General features: G+C 42.4%; 1 protein-coding gene across 3 annotated transcripts in view; it reads left to right on the top strand.

Annotated features, from left to right (window-relative positions):
- Positions 1 to 19,451, top strand: part of KIAA1671 (KIAA1671 ortholog) — a 66,833-nt gene that overhangs the window by 14,979 nt on the left and 32,403 nt on the right. For 2 of the 3 annotated variants that reach the window (XM_058036795.1, XM_058036796.1), the window contains exons 2-6: positions 5,295 to 5,425; positions 5,701 to 7,321; positions 7,901 to 7,994; positions 9,399 to 12,581; positions 13,344 to 13,466. In XM_058036795.1, the coding sequence (XP_057892778.1) occupies positions 5,754 to 7,321; positions 7,901 to 7,994; positions 9,399 to 12,581; positions 13,344 to 13,466 (4,968 nt within the window). In that variant the 5' untranslated portion in view covers positions 5,295 to 5,425; positions 5,701 to 5,753. Of the gene's footprint in view, positions 1 to 5,294; positions 5,426 to 5,700; positions 7,322 to 7,900; positions 7,995 to 9,398; positions 12,582 to 13,343; positions 13,467 to 17,770; positions 17,892 to 19,451 lie in introns of those variants that run through there. The other variant, XM_058036799.1, reaches the window with a different exon arrangement.

The following is a 19,451-nucleotide window of genomic DNA, read 5'->3' on the forward strand; positions in this document are numbered from 1 at the left end:
AATCTCCAGCCAAGACCTGGCTTGGACAAAATCTTGACCAAGGTGTTGGCCTGAGTTGTTTGTAGAGCAGTGGTCATTGCCCCTAAACCCAGTGCAGAAATTTTTGTAGGTGGATACCCAAAAAATGGGTACTTGATACTAAATCTATGGTAGCAAATGGTTCCTTTCTATAGGGTAATATTCTGAAGCTGTTTTCTAGAAAGAATTGGAGCAATCTGCCCTTTTTGTACATTAATCCTGGTGGGTTATGTTTTATATGTGAGACACACTCATTATTATGAAAATAGCACAGACTGACAACTGTGGAAGCAGATTATTACATGTAATTTTTTACCCACATCATTCTCTCCAGACACATCTGTCTCATAAATTCAAGGAAATTTGGAGGATGACTCCCTGTGCCCCACAGCCATCATGATGCATTCTGTCCTGGTTACACATAGCAGCATTTTGCTGTTGAATCCTGCTCTACCATAAATTAATCACAGAATCCCAAACTGATTTATGTTGGGAGATTCAGGGACAGCTTCCACTAGCCCAGGTTGTTCCAAGCTGTGTCCAACCTGGCCTTGGACACTTCTAGGGATGGGGCACCCTGTGCCAGGGCCTTTCCACCCTGTGTTTTCCTGAATCCCTGTTTCAGCTGATTGTCCAGCTACATCAGGAATGTGATTTAAATTCATACTGGCCATTCCAGTGTATTTAACATCGAATTTTTGCTTTACTAAATAACTATTACAGCCTCTATGGGGCCAGCTCGAATTACTGAAACTGCTATTCTATAATTTGTTAACATTTTAACCAATCTTTGCGGCATGGAGATTAAAATACAAGGTGTAAAGTTCTCACCGTGGGATTGAGGTGGCAGCGCTTAATGGAAAGAATGGTTGGAAATGTTGCAGCTCTTGAGTGCAGCTGCATGGGGGTGAAGCTCTGGCAGGTGATGATCGTTATGCAATTGTACTGGCAGGAGCAATTAGAGATTTACAAGTGCTTGTAAATGCTGCTATTTATAGGATGGACACTTTATTTAACAAAATGCTAATCTTTTCTGCAGTGGGAGGAAATGTCAGAGTGGAGTCTTTCATCCTTGGGTTGGGACTGGACTGGAATGTCCAAAAGAGCAGTGCTTAGTTCTTTTTGTAAAAGAGAAGAACTAAAGATTTCCAAGAGACTTGGACATGGGAAATGGAGGAAGGATATTTTGAATTTTGCAATACTTTGGAATTCTAATATCAGTGGTCTGTGGGGCTTTGCAGATCTATCTGGCTTGTGAGATTTGGAATATGTAGTTTTAATTCTCAGCCTTCTAGTTTTCATTATTGAGAAGCAGAACTGAGTTACTGTGAATCTGGGAAAATATAATTTAAATGCATTTTATTAGCTGTTTTTAATTTGTGAATAAACTTAGCCAGGCAAATTAAAAACTAGAGCCATTATGAAAGTATTTTTGATAATCTCTCCCTTTAAGAGACCCTGAATGTCCTCTTAAATACTAGGGATGGATCCCACTGCAGTGAATAATAACCTGAATCAGGCTTAAACCCAAAAATAGAAAAAGCCTGCTTTTTACTGAATTAGTTTCATGATCTACTTGGTTATGAAAGTTTCAGAATAAGGTTTTTTTGTGTTATTTCTGTTGCACTGTAGTAAGTTATATTCTTGTCATCACTCACACTCGTACGTGCGCAGTAAGTGATGGGATCTGCTCTGTTAATTCTTATTTAATCCAATCAGCACCTCTCCAAGGGCAGGAAGCAGCAGAAGGAGGATTTCTGGGGAGAACAGACAGGGATTGCTGCAGACTGACCCCAGGGTTCGGTCAGTGAGGACAGGAAGGAGAAAGGAGAGAAGAAAAATGTTTGTAAAGACTGAATCATTTTAGACAGTGGGGCAACCTTTTGTAGGAGGGATGAAATAAACCTTGGTTTATGGTCATTGCTTCCAGTAGCTCCTGTGGCTTGGGGAATGCACAGAATCATGGAATCCCAGACTGGTTTGGGGTGGAAGAGTCTTTAGAGGTCATCCAGTCCCAACCTCCCAGTCATGGACAAAGCCATGTCTTCAGGAGCTGCTAATATATGTTATTATACAAAATTCTTTGTGTATCTACACAATAAGGGAGTAAATTTTTTATACTGGAAGCAGATTTGCTGATAAAGTTGTATATAAAGAAGAAAAACTTCATGTTTATTAGGTAATTTTCTATGGAGTATTTTTAGTGGGTATTTGCTGCTGGAGCCAGGCTTTCTGCTTGATCTCCATGTCATAAACATATTTGGTTTTGTTTTTTGTTTGTTTGGGTTTTTTAATAGCAGAGACATTTTCTTAGGGGAATTTTTATGCTTTCCACCCTTAGAGAAGACAGATGGACTTGTTTATCTGCTGCGAGGTTCAGGGCCAGATTATAGATAATTTTGCTTTGTGTCATTTAAAACATTCTTGTTTCTGAGCGAGGAAGTTGGCAACAGTCACGTGATTCATGGTGGAAAAATTATCTGCAGGCTGTTGCTGTTGCCTTAATAGGCTTAAAGGAATTAGCAGTGATGTAAATAATAGTTGTGTGTGTGTGTGTGTGGTGGGTGGGCAAGTGCCAAACCGAGGGCGTGTTTGGGGTGAAGCCCTTCCCAAATGATCTTCTGCAAAAATAACCCTGTGAAGTGAATAATCCAGTTTTGATTTCTTACAGAGAAATTGTTGACGATTTTTTGTCATGATTTTTAAGTAAAAATGCAGGCAATACATGAGGCGTTAAGATTTGAAGGGGCCTGGAGCGGTGTTTGGATTTTGCATCTCTGTGGCACCCTGTGGTGGCTCAGCTTGGCCCAGGAAAAATAAAAAAATCTCAGTCACAGGTGTTTGGAAGCTGAGGAAGAGGAGCAGCAGGGAAGAGCCAGGCCTTCACATGCCAGCCTTTCTGATAAAAGGAGGAGGATTTCAAGAGACACTTCAGTGCCATTTATAATTTCATTTGTGTGCAGAATGCGCCTGCCACAGCCAAGGGGAGCGTGGGCACTGCTTGGGAGGCATGGAGAGAAGCAGTGCCCAGAAATGGGGATAATGTGCCCAAAAATGGGGACAAGGTGCCCAAAAATGGGGACAAGGTGGCTTTGAGATTCTGCCACATAGGATGGGGACATGAAGGGGCATCATGGGCAGCTCGGCTGAGGTCAGGGAGGCAATGACATGATGTAGCTGATGGTGAGGGATTTACAACTGTAGTAGTACGATTACAGTAGAATTACTAAATATTAATAGCATCTGAAATCCTCCTGCAGTACAATTTACAGTTGATCTTTATAAATTGCCCCAAATTTTGTACGTTGCCAACTGGACTAGAGGTATTTTATTATGAAAGAAGCAGGTTTATCTAAAACAAGATATGTTTCAAAACTGAGACACGGTGTCTAGTGTATGTTACACTTGGCATTGATGGCATGATTCCTCTTTATCAAGTGTAATTGTATCAAGGAGCTTTATCATTTTCAAAATTGGGTGATTATTTTTTCCACTAAATTTTTGTTATTTTTCCAATGCTTGTCTGTTTGGGGCCACGTATGTGTTATAGGGTATCTGAATTTAAAACATGAAAACTGACTTGGGTAGATGATATAGGGGAAAATGGAGACCTTTAAAGCTGGAGTGTAAAGAAACTGAGGAAGGGGTGAATTTTGTGTTAGGAATATTTGCTGGAGAAGCAAGTTGTACTCTGTTACCAGGGATTAGGTCCCACATTGTAAATTCACTGCCCTGCGTTCCATTGAGGATCAAGTTTTAGTCCATTTAAGAAGCTCTGTGCCCCCTTCTTCTTTTCCAGAGAAACAGGGACTACAGAATGATAGGAGAGAATTTATTCTCAGCTACTGCAAGACCGATGCTATTTTCACAGCTGAATTTTTCCCTTTGCAGTGTTGCCTGTGAGCTTCAGCCTCATTCCAGCGAGTTTCCTTTTACAGCACCTCCCAAACCTTTGCATCCTTGGAATGTGAGAGCATTTTAATCGGATTTTGGTGGCAGTTTCTTAGAGCAAGGAGTGGGAGAGAGGGAGGAAGATTTCATGGAGATCTGTGAGATGGTGGAAGGGGCAGCTTGATGTGGATAAGCTGATTGGGTTAGTGGCTATTTTGGAAGGACGAGGTCGTGGACTGGGGAGGAGGGGGATGGCATCAGGGATAAGTGGTTGAGACAGAACTCCAAGTGGATTGGAAGATGAAAGGGAACGGACAAGGTGAGTGGAGTTCATTCTCCTGCCTGAGAGAGGGAGCACAAGCAGGGACAGAAATAAATCCCTGCAACTTCGGTGCCAATGTGGGCTAAGTCTGGTCAAGGGAAGCTGAAGGTGAAATAACCACTTCTACAGACTGCAGGCTCAGGAAAGCAAGATCCTGAAAATCCTGGTTGGGGTTTTTTTTTTTAATAATCGCAAGCATGAAGCTCTGTATTCCACAGAATCTACAAATAAGTTTATTTTCATGGTAAATTCACACAAATATAGGCTCCAGTGAGAGGAGTCCAAAACTGCCCCTTCAAAGGCTGCCCATAAGAGACAAGAGGGTGGCAACACACATTTGGGCCCCTGGTTATGAAGTACAGTGTGAGTTTTCTAAAAATGAAGAGTATGACAGCTTTTGAAGGAAAAAAAATAATCTAACCTTACATAGCTGCCTGCATCTGCTACGAGTTTAAATATACTTCTGTTAGGAAGGATTCAGGTTACTTCTTGTAGCTGAAATTCTAATTACTTCTGGTTTTCCCACTTCTCTGCAGTAAGAATATAATTAAAGCCAAAGCTCTTCTCCTGCCTTTGCTAGTGAGGTACAAAACTGCTTTGTCATGGTAAAAGTTCCATTTTGATGGAAAATCAGCCGTTTGCAGGTCAGCTGCTCAGGTAGCACTTCACAGACTGCTGCCCCAGAAAAGAGCTTTACAATAGAAAGTAAATTACAGTAATTGAGATTACAGTAATGCAAAGCTCTGTGTTTAACCAGTGATTGACAGCAGTTGAATATGCAAACAGTCTTACCTAAATGTGGTTTTAACAGATCAGATTTGGTGTGTCTGTTGTGCTGAGTTATTCTCCCTTCACCTTTCAGTTACACCTTTAATTGGTAATTTCTTGTTAACTTTTTAATGGCTGTTTGAAAAATAAACATTCTTCTGCTTTTTACAGTTGCATGAGGTCACTTTTTCTTGGGAGCCAGCTTTTTCTCCTTAGAATGCTCTGGATTTTTGTCCCACCTGGCATTGTCTGGGTATGTGCCACACCTGAATTGGATTATTTTGTTTATTTGCAGGTGAGGTCTGGCAGTGTCGTCGCTGGAGTGATCACATTCCCTGTCCTTAATGTGCCCTTGGTGACCAAGTTCTTGTTGTCACTATGAGAAAGAATTCAGGCCCTATGGATTGGTTGCAGCAGGAAATTATGGTAAGTGGGAGTTTGGAAATTTGTAGGATATGTTTATTTCCATTGTATTTGGTTGTTGGGCCAAGTCAGTAAATAATGGTGTTTCTTGCTTTTTAGAGAAGGAACACTATGTCTTTCAGTGTGATAAACTCTGTGATCAGCATATCTGAAAGGCACCTTAATCTGAGTTTGCTTCCTTGTGAATTTATGTGAGAATGATGTTATTTGATGTTCATGCTGACTCTACATCAATACTTGCATTTTTCTCCTTTTTTTTTTTTTTTTTTTTTTTGCAGATTCTCTTTCCTTGCTGGAGTTTTTCACTTCTGTTGAATGTGTAATTCCAACTATGGCAACAAGAGTAGAAATAAATTCTACTTTGGCGTCTTTGACGGCGGTCCCTGACCTAGCTGAGCTCAGGGCTGAGGAGAAGGCACAGCGTGTGTATGTCAGTGTGCTTTCAGATGCCAGCAACAAGGCAAAGGAGGCCTCAGCATCCCTGACTCTGGAAGAGAACAAGAAATTTGGGAATTCCTTGAGATCTGCAACCATGCCCTCGCTGGGGTCAAGGCCCAGACTTTTCCCAAAGCCTTTTTGTAAAGAGAAATCCTCGGATACTTTTGCAAACGTCAAAGCGCCCGTCCCAGCGTTCAGATCCAGCAGCATGGTGAGAAAGGCCACTGAGGAAACGTCCTCTGTGAAGGTGTTGAGTGGCAATGTCCCTCCCTTAGTGGACCAGAAAGCCATTGACACTGAAAATCAGGCTGGCAGTGACATGGTGACAAATGTGACATTTTACACGGGCCCCAGTGCCAACACAGTCATTCTGTTTGAGCCGGGGGGCCCTGAGCAGACCAAGGTCCCGGAGAAAAGGGCTCAGGAACGCAGGGGATTCACTGCTCTGCAAAGCAAGGACCTGCAGGGCTCTGTGAAACCAGCAGAGCCACCCAGGAATCCTGATGGAGCTCTCCATAGGCACATGTCATTTTCCTCCAGTCTCAGACCAGAATCCTGGAACTCCCTGAAAACCAGTGAAAAGAAAGACGCTCGTGAGGTTCATCCAGGGGAGAAGAACAATGATGATGTAAATAAGCTCAACAATAAAGTTGATTTCTCTGTGGATGTCCAGCAAAGGGCAAAGCATAGACCAGTGTCTGCTATTTTTCTGGAATCATTAAGAGATCAAAAGCATCACGCTGTGGAAACTTCTGAGGAAAAATCTCCTACAGAGAAATCTGGGGTTAGAAAACCAAGGCCTTTGTCCATGGACCTGACGGCTAAGTTCGAACATAAAGATCTTTCTTCTTGCAAAAAGGCTGGTTCATCCCATGAAAGCAAGGAGAATGTATCCATAATTGCTTTTACTGATGTGGGTAGTCATGATCAGTCTGAAACGGGGCCAAAACACGAAGAAACTGAATTGAATAAAAGCAGTTCTTCTAAAACAAATCTGAAATGCAGTAGTCAGGACATTGGCATCCTGAATAATGGGAAATACACATGGGAAACTAAACTTAAATCGAAAAGTGAACAAATTGAGACAAAACCAGAAATAATAATTAACTTGCATGGTCCTGAAAGAAGCCCTGAAACAACCAGTGAAAACAGAACTAATAAAGGGGGGAAAAGACCAGATCAGAAGGAAACATACACGTTCCTGGGTTGTGAAAGTCCTGCAGCTTCCTCAGAAAAAGAGAGTAATATCTTAAGAGGTAGTGTTAAAAAACACATTAGTTTGTTTACATCAGAAAATCCCAGTGCCACAGTGGATCCAGAGTTTCTCCCAGAGAAGGAAAACAGGTGTGTGACCATCCAGCAGAGGATCAAGGAGCTGACAACAGAAAATCCTGAGGTGAAGGGAGGAAATCTGCGCCGCTCGCTGCAGTCACGGCCGCTCTCTGCAGACTTAACCAAGATGTAGGTTACAGAGAAATTCTCTTTAATCCTCTTGGCTTCTTGTTGTTCAGTAAAACTTGCTCTCTCAGTCCAGTAAAAAAAGCTTGATCATTTTGCTTCCACTTAATGTGATTTTTTTAGTATTATTCTTAAGCTCCTTTCCTGCCTTTTTTAATCCGAAAAAGAGAAAATTAAATATATTCTGACAGCAGCTGAAAAAAAATGAAGCTGTCAATACTGTGACCTTTGCATGTCACTGTAACAGTCAATGAGAGATATTCTAGCTTGTTATGCATATCTAAATCCTCTGTTATCAATTGATTGTCCTCTATTGTAAATCCTCTGTTATCAAAGATGCATTATTAACAGTATTACTTATATTAACAATAATTAATATTGTTGTATTAATAGTAATAGTTAATATATTAATATTTTGGGAATTCCTGTGGTCTAGATACAATTTAACCACCAAATACAATCATTTCCTATGAGATAGTGATATTTCTTCTTTAGGAAATGTAATTTGATGGATAATTTCTACCAGCCTGCTTTGGTAAGAAACCACCCTGCTCATTGACCAACACCAATCCTTTGTTTTAGGTTTTCAAGTCCAACATCAGGGGGTGAAGCAAAGCCTGAGAAACCTGGGGAGGCTGGAGCTGACTCGATCCATGACCTGCAGGAAAATCCAAAAGTAAGGAACTAGCTCTGCAAGGTCCTGTTGTGTGTGGCTTTATCAACCAGTGACTTTTTAATGGGTATGGGGATTATTAGGGCTGACACAACCCCAGTGGATTTGCTGGTGTGAGTTTGTCTTTAGGATGTGCAGAGAAAAGTTCAGGGGTGTTGTGTCAGCTGAGTTTGTGCAGCTCTGTGTGCACACTGCTCAGTGTAAGAGTGGTAGAGAGGGAAGAATATTTTGTGCTCTGTTTTTAAGGGATTTCTGATCCATGAAACCCCAGTGAACTGCCTGTGGCTGTGGTGGGTTTGTGCTACAGTGATTATTCTTTATTTTCTCCAAGCAGAGCATTAAGATTGTGCTTTCCTGCATCCATTTTCCAGCTCCTGATAAATCCCAGCCTGGACCTTGGTCAGGCTCCTCAGCAACATTTACCTGAGCAGTTCAGACAACAAAGTGTTCCAGGGAAAATGGGGATTTGCTGTGGAAGCTTTAGGCTCTCTCTGTTTCTAAGCAACACTTCAGTGTTGCAAAACAGAATTTCTCTGGTGGCAGTTCTTGGTAGAGGAGATTTAATGTAGTTTAAGGGTATTTGTAATGAGTTCTTATGGCTTTTTTCCTGTCCGAGATAGGAATATGTGGTAAGGAAAAGCTACAGGTGCAAAGTTTCTGTAGTTCAGTGTTATTTTCAAGGAGAGCAATTTGTTTTAAAAGGAAAATCTTTCATTAATGGAAGTGCTGTTTTCAGAATTTGACAATAAAGTAGGATTAAAGAAATTCCCTGAAGAATATAGTTCAGACTTTAAAATCTTCATTTATAAATACATTTAATGTTAATTTTCTGATGTTCTTTAGGGTTTTTTTTAAGACAATCTTAAGTCAACTCTTGAGGGAATTTAAATTTTAAATTTTAAGACTTGAATAAAAGATTGAACTCCTGTAAGATCTCTAGTGTTCTGGTTCCCTTTATTATTTACATGCTGTGCTTTTTCAGCAAGTGCTATTAAAAATACCATCCTTTAGGATGTTGTTTGTATTTCCTGTGAGTAGATAATAGTGAAGGATTGGTAATAAATATTAATTTCCATCTTTCCTTTTTTACTTCGCCTCATCTTAACATTTCTCATAGCTGAGCATCTCCAGCTGTGATATTTACTCAGATCTTCGTGTTCCTTGCAGTTTGACCATCTTGCTGGTTATTAGTGAGATAATTCTGTAAAAATCAAGATTCAGGAGCTGGAGCCACACATTCCCTTAGGTTACCTTGGTCTCAGTGGAGTTTGTGTTCAGAGAATGTGGATGTGTTTGACTTGTACAGGCTCTGTTGCACAAAGTAGGTGCAAGTAAGTTAAAATAAATGTTATTAACTTTTTTTTTTTTTAATAAACTGAAGATAACTGTTGGATTTTGTTGTTCCAGAGCAAGGAGCTGAAGCTCACCCATGGCACAGATTTTACCGAGGCGTTTGCTCCTGGGAAGCCTTGGAAATCCCGTCAGGTTTTAAAGATAACCAATAAACCTGATCAGCTGGAGAGGAAAGGGAGCTTCCTTGGAGATGGTCAGCATTTCTCACAGCAGACTGAGAGTTCTGTCTCATTCACAAGCAGCTTTGAAAAGAAATTAAACCCAGCTCTTCTGGAAAAGCCCTTCATTAAAACTGTCAGGGCCACCTTGTTTGAGCACAATGTGCAGAAGCACAGCGTTGTGGCTGAGCATTCTGGGGCTGATCCTGCACCAAAAAGGAGCCAGGAGCCCGAGGCAAAGCAGGACCTGGGGCTTTCAGGGCACAGCAGACGCTCGTGGATGGGAGAAGGGGAGGAAAGCACCACTGCAAAGGAGCATCACAAGCAGCCTGATCCATCAAAACATCCTGCACATGCAGAGAAAAGTCCAAAACCAGCTTCCTCAAGTGAAGACAAGAAAATGAGTCCGAGTATTGTCTTAGAAAAATCTTTGGTTGAGAAGAGTGATAAACCCTCTCCCAAAAGTGCAGAAGATTCTCAAATTTACCAAAGAATAGAGCCCAGGTATGAAATCTTTCAGACTTGTGGTGAAAGGGCTCTTAGTGAAGCCATCACAATGGCTCCTGAGAAAAAGGCCATGACACTCAGAACTAGAAAATCATCTGTGAAAGAGAATAAAACTGATGAGGACGTTGTACCTACAGGGCAGTCTGTTAAGACAAGTAGTCACACTCTTTACTTGAAAGAAGATAATGTTACTTCAGAAGCCAGAGAGGCAAAAGTTCTCACAAGCAAGGCTGTGTTGAGAGAACCTGCTGGTTTTCTCTCCAGTGAATGCACTTTACCTGAACAGAAAAGAGACTCTGATAAAACTGATCCTGAGTCACTATTCATAACTGAGAAGATACCTTATTCCACAAACAAAAGTAAAGGTTTGGGAATGAGTGAGAAAGTCAGCAAGCTACATGCTGAAATTAAAGGTGATAAGAGTGAAGTGTCTTCTGTAGAGAAATCAGAGAGGATTAATGTTGTGAAATGCTCTTCTGAGAAAAGGAGTTTCAGGGCAGGTGGGACAGACATCCATGAATTCCGAACCAACTTGGATCGTGAAGTGACTTCCACAAGTGTCAATAAACACGGGGCTCAGACTTCAGTGCTGGCAAGTGGGCATTATTTTAAATCTTCCAGTAGCCCTGATACAAAAGGACTGAATGTTACTAAAGAGGAATCTGGGCCCTTTGGGTTGAGGAAAAGTCTGGACTTCAATTGCAAAGAGCAAGACTTCAACTTGGCTTGTACAGCTCCTGAAAACAACGAGAAACTCCGAGGAGCAGATCCAGAAGAGAAAGTCAGGAGAAGCAGAAGTAGCGTTTCTGACTTGAAGATTTCTGAAAGGTGGAGGAGGAGGACCTTGCCCCAGGAGTCACTCAAGGTGGAAGAAGTTGTGTGGCTCAATCCTGAAAATATCAAGAAGCTGAGCCGGACAGATTCATTGCAATTGAATGAAAATTTACTTAAAAAGAGAAGCAAAAATATCAAAGATGGGGTGGAGGGGAGTGAGGCTAACCAAGCTGTTCTTGGCAGTCCTGATGATTACACAAAACATCAGAGTTCTGTCTTTGAGCCAAAGGCAACTTATTTTGCAGTGACTTATCAGATTCCTGGTATCAAAAAAGAGAAAAGCTTTGTTGGTGCTCCCAGTGCAAGTGAAATTAATACGGTTTCTAGTTCAAGTGACACAGCAGCAATTAATCTGGACCCTGCTTTTCCTGGAAGGTCCAAACCTTTATTGCAGCAACCAAATAAAAATGTGACAAGTTCAACTTGTAGAGAAGACTCCTGGGAAGCACGTATTAGCAAGGATTGGGTCAAAGAAGATGAAAAAGATGCCGTTTACTCCAAAAATGTTGCATTTGGTAATTTTCATGTGTCTAGGAAAGATAACCAACAGCATCACGAAAAAGGTCTGGATCATTCTAAAGAGAAAATTATAGATGTTGATGCTTTGCTGTTAAAACAGGATCAACAGGCTGATCTCAAGAGTGGCAGAAGGAAAATCTCCTCTTACCACGAGCCCCGATCCCCACCACGTTCTGCACAGGTGTGTAAGGACAGCGAGCTGGGCCACCAGAAAAGGAGTGACAATAATTCTGATCTGCCTGGGAGGAAGGCTGAGGATGGGTACAGATCCCAAATTCTCGATATTGACGCGCTTATGGCAGAATATAAAGAAGAATCAGCAAAGGCCAGCAAAGTTCAGGAGAAGCTTTCTGAAGATCTCGGCTCACTGAGTTGGGAGAGATCAAAGAACAAAAGAAATGTGTCGGAGAGGATGACTCTTACCTACAGCTGGAATGAATGGAAGAGTGGATCAGACCACTATTCAGTTAATAACAAACCAGGTGAACGTGCAGAAGAGCAGCATAGGCCAGAAAAACTAATCCTAAATGAGAAGAGCAAAGAGAAACTGGAACTACGGAGCCCTGAATTTGATAAGCAGAAGTCCAAAGACAGAAAGGTCAGCCCTCCTTACTGGGGAAACCCCAGCAGCATTTTCCCAGAGAAGTTTGTAAATTCACCTGTGGAATTTGCTAGGAAGAAAACATTCATTGTTGATGAGGACGAGGAGGTGAACTTGACATCCAGAAACCAGGGTGCAAAATTTGTAATTGAAAAGGTACAGCCCATAAATGCAGTGAGTACAGAGCAGAGGCTGGAAGTCAATCTGGCCTCCAAGCTGTCCCTAAAGGCTGATGATGGGCTCTTGCAGAAGAAATTGGTGACAAAAGAACAATTCATGGAGGTGTCTCCAGAGGGCGATTGGAGCAAAAACATCGTGAGGAGCTCTACGCTGAGAAGCAGAGACAGCTCAAGTAAAATGTGTGAGGGTGACTCTTTCAAAAGCAGGGCTGACTGGAAGGGGTACATGTCTGGGTTTGGGACTGTCCCCGCGGATCTCAGGCGATCCTACTCGGAGAAATGCCGCCAAGGGAGGGACAGCCTGCCCCTCGTGCAGGATCTGAGGGCAAGGAAGGAGCTGCATCGATCCAGGCCAAGCTTCCCCTTGGAAAGTGGGGATAACTCGTGGAAACACAAGGTGGCAGCTCAGTCAGAGCCGTTCTTCCATGAGGATAAAAAGGTATTTTCAAATGGTAGCCAAGTGTGTCGTGTAGCTGTAACTGAACTTTTCTTTATTAAGGGTTTTGTTGTGTCCTTGCAGCACTTCTCAGCACTCTGCAGCAAGGCAGCAGATCCAGACTTTTCACTGGAGTTCATTTCTTTTTGGGTTCTCTTTTCTTGAGCAGCAGCTATTGCACTAGATGACCTCATTGCTTCAAGTCTAGAAATACTTATTGGTGTTTTTGTGGAGAGCTTGAAAAAGCTTTAAAAAGTGTGCTTATTATTTTTGTAATGCTGTGAACCTGGGGGGTCAAATTGTTAACTCTGCAATTTTATATTTACTTGAAAAGAAGTAATTGGGGTTTATTTTACGAGTTGTCAGCAGTGATCTTTTTGGATCTCTCTTTGGTTTTTGTCTTTATCTGAAGGAAGCAAATTTTATTTTTATTTTTTCTGGGTGAATGGCCTCCATTTGTCTGTGAAACTCCACTGCTTTCCTGCCCGGGGTGAAAGGCAAGAGATTCCCTTCATACAGTGACATGTGAATGAAGTCTAGAGGTTGGATTTAGTTTGGAAAAGACCTTAATGGTCCTATAATTTTATGATTAAAGTGTAAGATGTTCATGGCTATAATGTTTTTCCATTTTGTGTTTTCAGCTTTGAGTTTCCTCTGGTTTTGGTTTTTTTTTCCCCAAAAGACATTTTATATATATATAAAATATGTATATATGTATGTACATATGCATGTATACTTAATCACGTTCATAACTGTATTTTACAGGCTCCCAGGAAAGAGTGGAGCAAGCAGAGCTCAGACAAAACAGAGGGAACAGACTTTTCCTCAGTGTCTGCACAGAGGAGCCACCACAGTTTCTACAAGGAGAGGAGATCAGATTTTGGTTTGGTATGTGACCCTGGAGGATGATTTGGGGTGGGGTCAGGGAGCTGCAGCTCTGTTTTCCTTTTTGCAAAGGGCTGTGCTAGAAGGAGGTGTCTGCCAAGCAGAGAAGCATTTCCTGGGGGTTGAATTGGTGAGGCTCCCTTCCCTGGGATCCCACCCCAGTGCTCCCTGCCAAAGCTTCCAACAGCAAGCCTCAGCCTTGCAGCTTGTTCAGTTTGCTTTCTGAGTGAGGAATTTCCATCCTGAACTCAAGATGGCTCTAGAGCATTACGGTTTTTGTTGTTTTCTCAGCTTGTGCAGACAAATAGAAGTGTGTCTCTGAGAAATGATGGGTCTAATTGTCTTTCTGTCAGCAGCACACAGAGAAGTGTTTCTGGCAAAGATCACAGCTGACATTTTGGGTGGTTTGATTTTTCTCTAACACAGAAATTGTTGAGGTGAATTCCTGCTTGATGTTGTTGGGTGCTGTTCTCCTCAGTTTCAGAATATCCTGACTTGAACCCTCAGAAATTTTATGTTGTGAAATAGCATCCTACATCCAACTGCTGTTCTGAAATAAGAAACAAAGGTCTGGATGTTCCAAAAGATGGGCAATAAATGAAATATCAACGTTTCCTGAGGGAAGTAAAGGATTTGGAAAGTGGAGACTGAAGGATGTGGTCCCAGGGTCGCACCTCCCCTGTCCTGGCTCTGCCAGCACACTCTGCAGTGAAGTGCTGCTCTGCCCTGTTCTGTCATGGCTCACTCTGCTCTTTGCAGCTCTTTAGCAGAGAACACACAAAGACATAAAAAAGAAAAGAAACTCAGTGGTTTCTTTCCTTCTCGCAAAGAAAAAGAGACCACCTAAACCTATAAGGATTTTATAAACAAATTTCCTAATTGGAGTTTTGAAAGTGGGCTCAGATTGTTCTTCAGTTCTGGTCTTTAAGCTTCATGGAAGGTATCCAAGGGCTGATGTCCCTTTTTCTTTCTCATTCTTAGCATGGTTCATCTTGGAGAATTCGGGTTATTGACAGAATGGGCATTTATCCAACCCCTAAAAGTTATGTGCTATCAGCTTATAGTGCAAATATATAAAGGTGGTGTTGGCCAGGTAGGAAAAGTGGGACAGAAGTAGTGCTGGGATAACTGAACTGTGCTCAGATAAATACAGCTGTTTTCTCCAACTTCATTGATGTTTGGGAGGTTACTTAGGATAATCCTTCAGCTTCACCAAGTGTAGCCTGAGACAGGAAGGGAAGGTTGGAAAGGGAGACTCAGCTCCATGGAAAGAGAAAGGTGACCTGTGTGGAATTCAGGAGGATCCAAGTGCTTTGCTCCTTTGTGTTGCTTTGGAAAGGCTCCTTGGGCTGTGATTGTTGTGCTGGGGAGCCGAAGGGCAGCCTGCTCCTCCTGGGTGTAAAGTGTGAGTGAGTGAGTGCATGGAAAGGGCTTTGACTGCATTTGGAAGGTGGAAAACACAACACTGATCTTTTCCAAAGCCCCACAGAGGTACTGCAGAGGATTATGTAAAACCAAACCGTTTCTTCTGCACCAAGGTTATGGCTTTGTTTTCCTTGGAGAGCACAGAGATTTTGGGTGCGGAGCCGCAGTTCCCAGTTCTGTCAGCACGTTCCAACACTCCCCTCTGCTGGAGACACATCCGAGCTGTGTGAGCTGGGCAGACACGAGGGGTCAGGAAAGAGCCACGGGAGCCACCGTTAAATCCCCTATTTCCCAGAAACCCTAATGCAGTCCGTATTTCCCTTGAAAGGGAGATTAGGTGGAAATGTGGCATCCTGCTGCTGTTTGCTTTGTGCAATTTCTGGTCTGTGTGGTTGGGACTTTTCTTATTTTTCCTTGTGGCTTAGTGACAAAATATATCCTCCAGTCCATATTGCTGGTCAGTGAGGGTATATTGGTATTGTTTTGGTGAGACTGAGTGGTCAAAGTGACAAATCTTGTTGTAGAATAAACAATTCTTTTTGGTTCACATTCACCACTAAAGCAGTGAAGAACTGATATTGATAGCCTTTTATATTTGCCAAATGAGTTTGCAAGAATCAATTTGTTGCACTATTCCACATGTCTGTGATAGTAAACAACTGCTTGAATGGCATTTTCCAGGACAGCTGATGAGGTAGGTTCTTATGGATATAGACAATTCCAAATGGAAGCAAGGTTCAGTAGTATAATTTACCTCTGGAGAAGTCATTTATTTGTGATTATATTCCAGAGAATCTGCTTGTAATTAGGCTTTTAGAACATTACATAGGATGACTTTGAAACCAACCGTTGCAAAATACTGAAGTGGTAATATGGGATTGGTGTTTGAAATTGCAAAGGATGGTACTTTGGAGATTTAACACTCATCTAGATCACACTGTTCAGCTGTTTTAAGTTTGTATTGATTAAAAAACAAAGGAAGGCTTTTATAAAGATTTTAGCATCACTGCTAGACTGTTGTCATCTGTAGTTTTACTATGGCTGGTATTTCCCTCTCTTTTAGCCCTGCTGCATCACAGAGTAGATATAAAAATTAAGTTTTGTGCTTTGGACAGTGAGGGATTTCTCTCACTGGTTCATCTGCAAATCTCAGAGCCTGGGCCTTGTAGGGATCTTTTCCTTTGGACCTGGAATGCAGGTGAAGGTACAGGTGTGAGCCCTGAGCAATCAGACCCTCTCTGGGCTGGTACCTGTGGTTGGATGTGGGGCTGTTCCCTCTCAGAGCCCCACCTGCCCATCCAGGGGCAGCCACAGAGCTCAGGAGGTGCTTCCATAAATTGTGTGATGCCATCAGAGCTGACGTTCAGTCACAAGCCCGGATTCCTGATTGAGTCATCCAGGCTGATAACAGTGTTGGGAATGAAAACCTGAGGAATGTGTGCTGGGACTCATCCTCCAAATAAAGGAACTGCATTCGTGCTGTGGGGCTGGAGGAATTGCACCTTCAGATGGAAATGGAGCAGCTTTAGTGCTGCTTTGGGGAGTTAGAACAGAGCACTGCTACTAGAACTGGTGTAGGAGTTATTTTGAAGTCTCCCAACATATTATTTATTTATTTTATATTAAAGTCTGGGTTTTTTTTGTCATTTAGGGAGGAAAATCTCTCTAATGGTCTCCATAGAAAGATGCATTTATATGAGACTGAGATGTGTGGGTGGAGAAGGATTTGTTGAAGAAAATCATGAGCTGACTCCTAAAATATCTTGGAAATGAAGTGCAAGGGAGAGAAGATAAATATTTTATAAACATGTGCAGATGAATTTATGGTTTGGCTTGTCACAGTTCACCAGTTGTTTTCAGTTCTGCCCATGACAGGTCTGTCTCCTGCCCACTGAAAACCACACCTTCTCTTTTTCTGCATTGTATAAAGCCTCTGATACTGGAGCTTTGTTCCTTCTGAACCCCATCTTGAGTTGTTCTGCTACCCCAAAAACTGACGCAATCTGGAAGAAAATCAAAATACTTTGGTTGAACTGTACAGGAATTCATAGGTGATGATTAGAAAAGTGAGAGGTAGTTTTCTTGAAGTATCAAAATTTCAATGAGCATCTTGGAGGCTGTTTTGTGTCCTCTCAACCTTGTCCCTCCCTGGGAAGGGTGAGAGCTGGAGCAGTGCTGGGAAGGGGACAGGCTGCCCTCCTTGGATAGGCTCCTGTCACTTATCTTTCCTTTTCCTATCAAAAAAGGATGTAAGTAAAAATGAAACAGTGTTACAATTCCCATTTTTGCTCTTCACAAACCACCCACTGCTGATGTCCAACAACTCCACCACTCTCTATTTTAGACCCAGCCCGAGGAGGACGACCCGGGGGTGGGTAAAGCTCTGCCTGGGCTTTCTTCCTTTTTTGGCAGTTTTCGTTCCCTGGGAACATTCCAGGGCTGTATAAAAAGTTACTTGGTTGTGTCTATTTCTTCTCCTTCACAAAAGACATTTTTATATTGAAAGAACATAAAAACAGCAGCTCCTCTTGTTACATGTGTGGGTTTTTGTCTTTTCCTGCACATCACCCAAAACAAGGTCAGCGAGCGGCCCCGCCGCCGTTCAGAGCGTTTCATAACTGAGGGGTTTTAGAGCTTCCCTTTCCTCCTGCAGGGCCTTTGCTGCAAAACCCAAAGTCCTGTCACTAATTCCACTCCAGATTACGGAGCTGGGAGCAGTGGGCTGCTCAATAACAAGTGGTTAAGTCACGTGCTGTGTGCGACTGCTCCTGAGGAGCCCCAGCTCCTGGTGCTGGTGGTGGTGACGTGGGGCCAGACACACTCAGAACATTATTACATTATTCATGCTGCTTTTAATTGCTCCACTCTGCTTTTAACTGGTGCTGGAGGCGGGGAGAGCCCGGGAGCTGCCTGCAGCAGGGATGGGTTGGCGTTAACTCGGAGCTGTGGAAAATGGAGTATTATTACTGTCCACGTCTGCTGAAGTTCCTGCAGTATCTGTGGGTAAGTGTGCTCCCAGAGCTGGCTGTTTCCACTCTTTTCAGAAATCCTGGGAGTGCTCCTATGTGCTGGAGCTTTCCTCAGCAGTTCCTTTTTGAGTACTAACATGAAACTCAGGATTTGTTTTGGGTGAGAAAGGCTGTTTTATTTCTAATACTCCAAACTGTTGACTACCCGAATGTGCCTTGGAAAACGCTTTCAGGAATTGACATTTCTTCCTTGTTTATGCAGAACCATGGGAGTTGTGGTTTAGTTTAGTGTGTGTTAGGAATATTCATCCCTCTTTGTGTAAAAGCTCTGCCTGGCTCTGGGGTTGCTGCCCCAGAACCCTCCTGCCCTGCTGCTGGTACAGGCACTGCTATTCCAGGAAAACAGCTTTAGGAATGTGTCATTTTACAGTTCCTTTCTCGTTTTTAATTTGACTCTTCATGGCTTTCGATGTCTCAGTGAGCACTTCCTCTTCCAACACTCCTCAGGGCTGTCTGTCACGAAAAGCTCTTTTTAGCAGGCTCTGACTGTGCTGCCCTGCCAGCTTTGCACAGGGGCTGCTGTGTGTCTGAAACTTTCACATTTATAAAACATGAATTTCAGCTGAAAAGCCTTTATGAATAAATACTGTACTGCTTTGAACTAATTAATGTTTTAATTTCTCCCGTACTCATCAAAGATCAGGTTTCATTTGCTTGTTGTAGTTTGCATTGATCTTCATTTTTTCAGCTGTCAATTCAGCGTGTGATCAGCACCAGACCTTTTCATGTTAGCTGTTTGCTGCTACGTTTTAAAACTGTAGCAAAGAGTTTCCTTCTCTCATTTGGAGTTTTGCAATCCTTGCCTGTATGTCCTTTGATCAGCTGTGAGGGGAGATTGCCCACAGTGAATTTCTTGCAGCTGGGAGGGAAAATTGTGCTTGAAGAACTGGGGATTTTATTGAAAACCTTTTCCTGCTGGAGGCTGTAGTAGCATAGAACATGGAAGTGCTTGGACATTAATTCAGGTTTTTTTTTTTATTTGACCAGATGCATTTTTAAGAGAAAAGCCTCCTTTAAATTGCAAACTAAAACATTAGTCATTAGTGTGAGCAGGGGATGGATGTTTTTCATGGTTTGTCAGTGTGAGAAATGTGAAAGAGCTCTGTCCCTGCTCTTGCTTTGACATGGGATTTTCCATAAGGCCAGGGGAAAAATCCCAAACCCAACCCAAACTTTGGATCAGTCCAGAAGGTGCCTGGGATGGTGGGCTCCAGTATTGTGCAGTTCTAGGCTGTAACAGAGCAGAATGTTGTATTTTTCTGGGTGTGTGTTCTCTTTTAGGGGCCCTGGAGCATTCCTTACTCACTTTCATTCACGCACACTTCGTGATTTACTGCAAGAAAATATTAGAATGACAGCTCTGATATTCATGACGTTAAAAAAAGAAATTTAAGGGACATGCACAATTGTGCCTTCTGTCACTTTCTGTGCTGCTGTTGCAGCTGGAGGCTACTGAGGAGATACTTATCTGTTCTCTCTACTTACAGTCAGGAGTAACCAGAGATGCTGGGGTTGGTTGTCAAGTGTTATTTAA

Source organism: Melospiza georgiana, chromosome 18 (genome assembly GCF_028018845.1).
Source record: "Melospiza georgiana isolate bMelGeo1 chromosome 18, bMelGeo1.pri, whole genome shotgun sequence".
In the NCBI taxonomy this organism is placed as follows: Eukaryota; Metazoa; Chordata; class Aves; order Passeriformes; family Passerellidae; genus Melospiza; species Melospiza georgiana.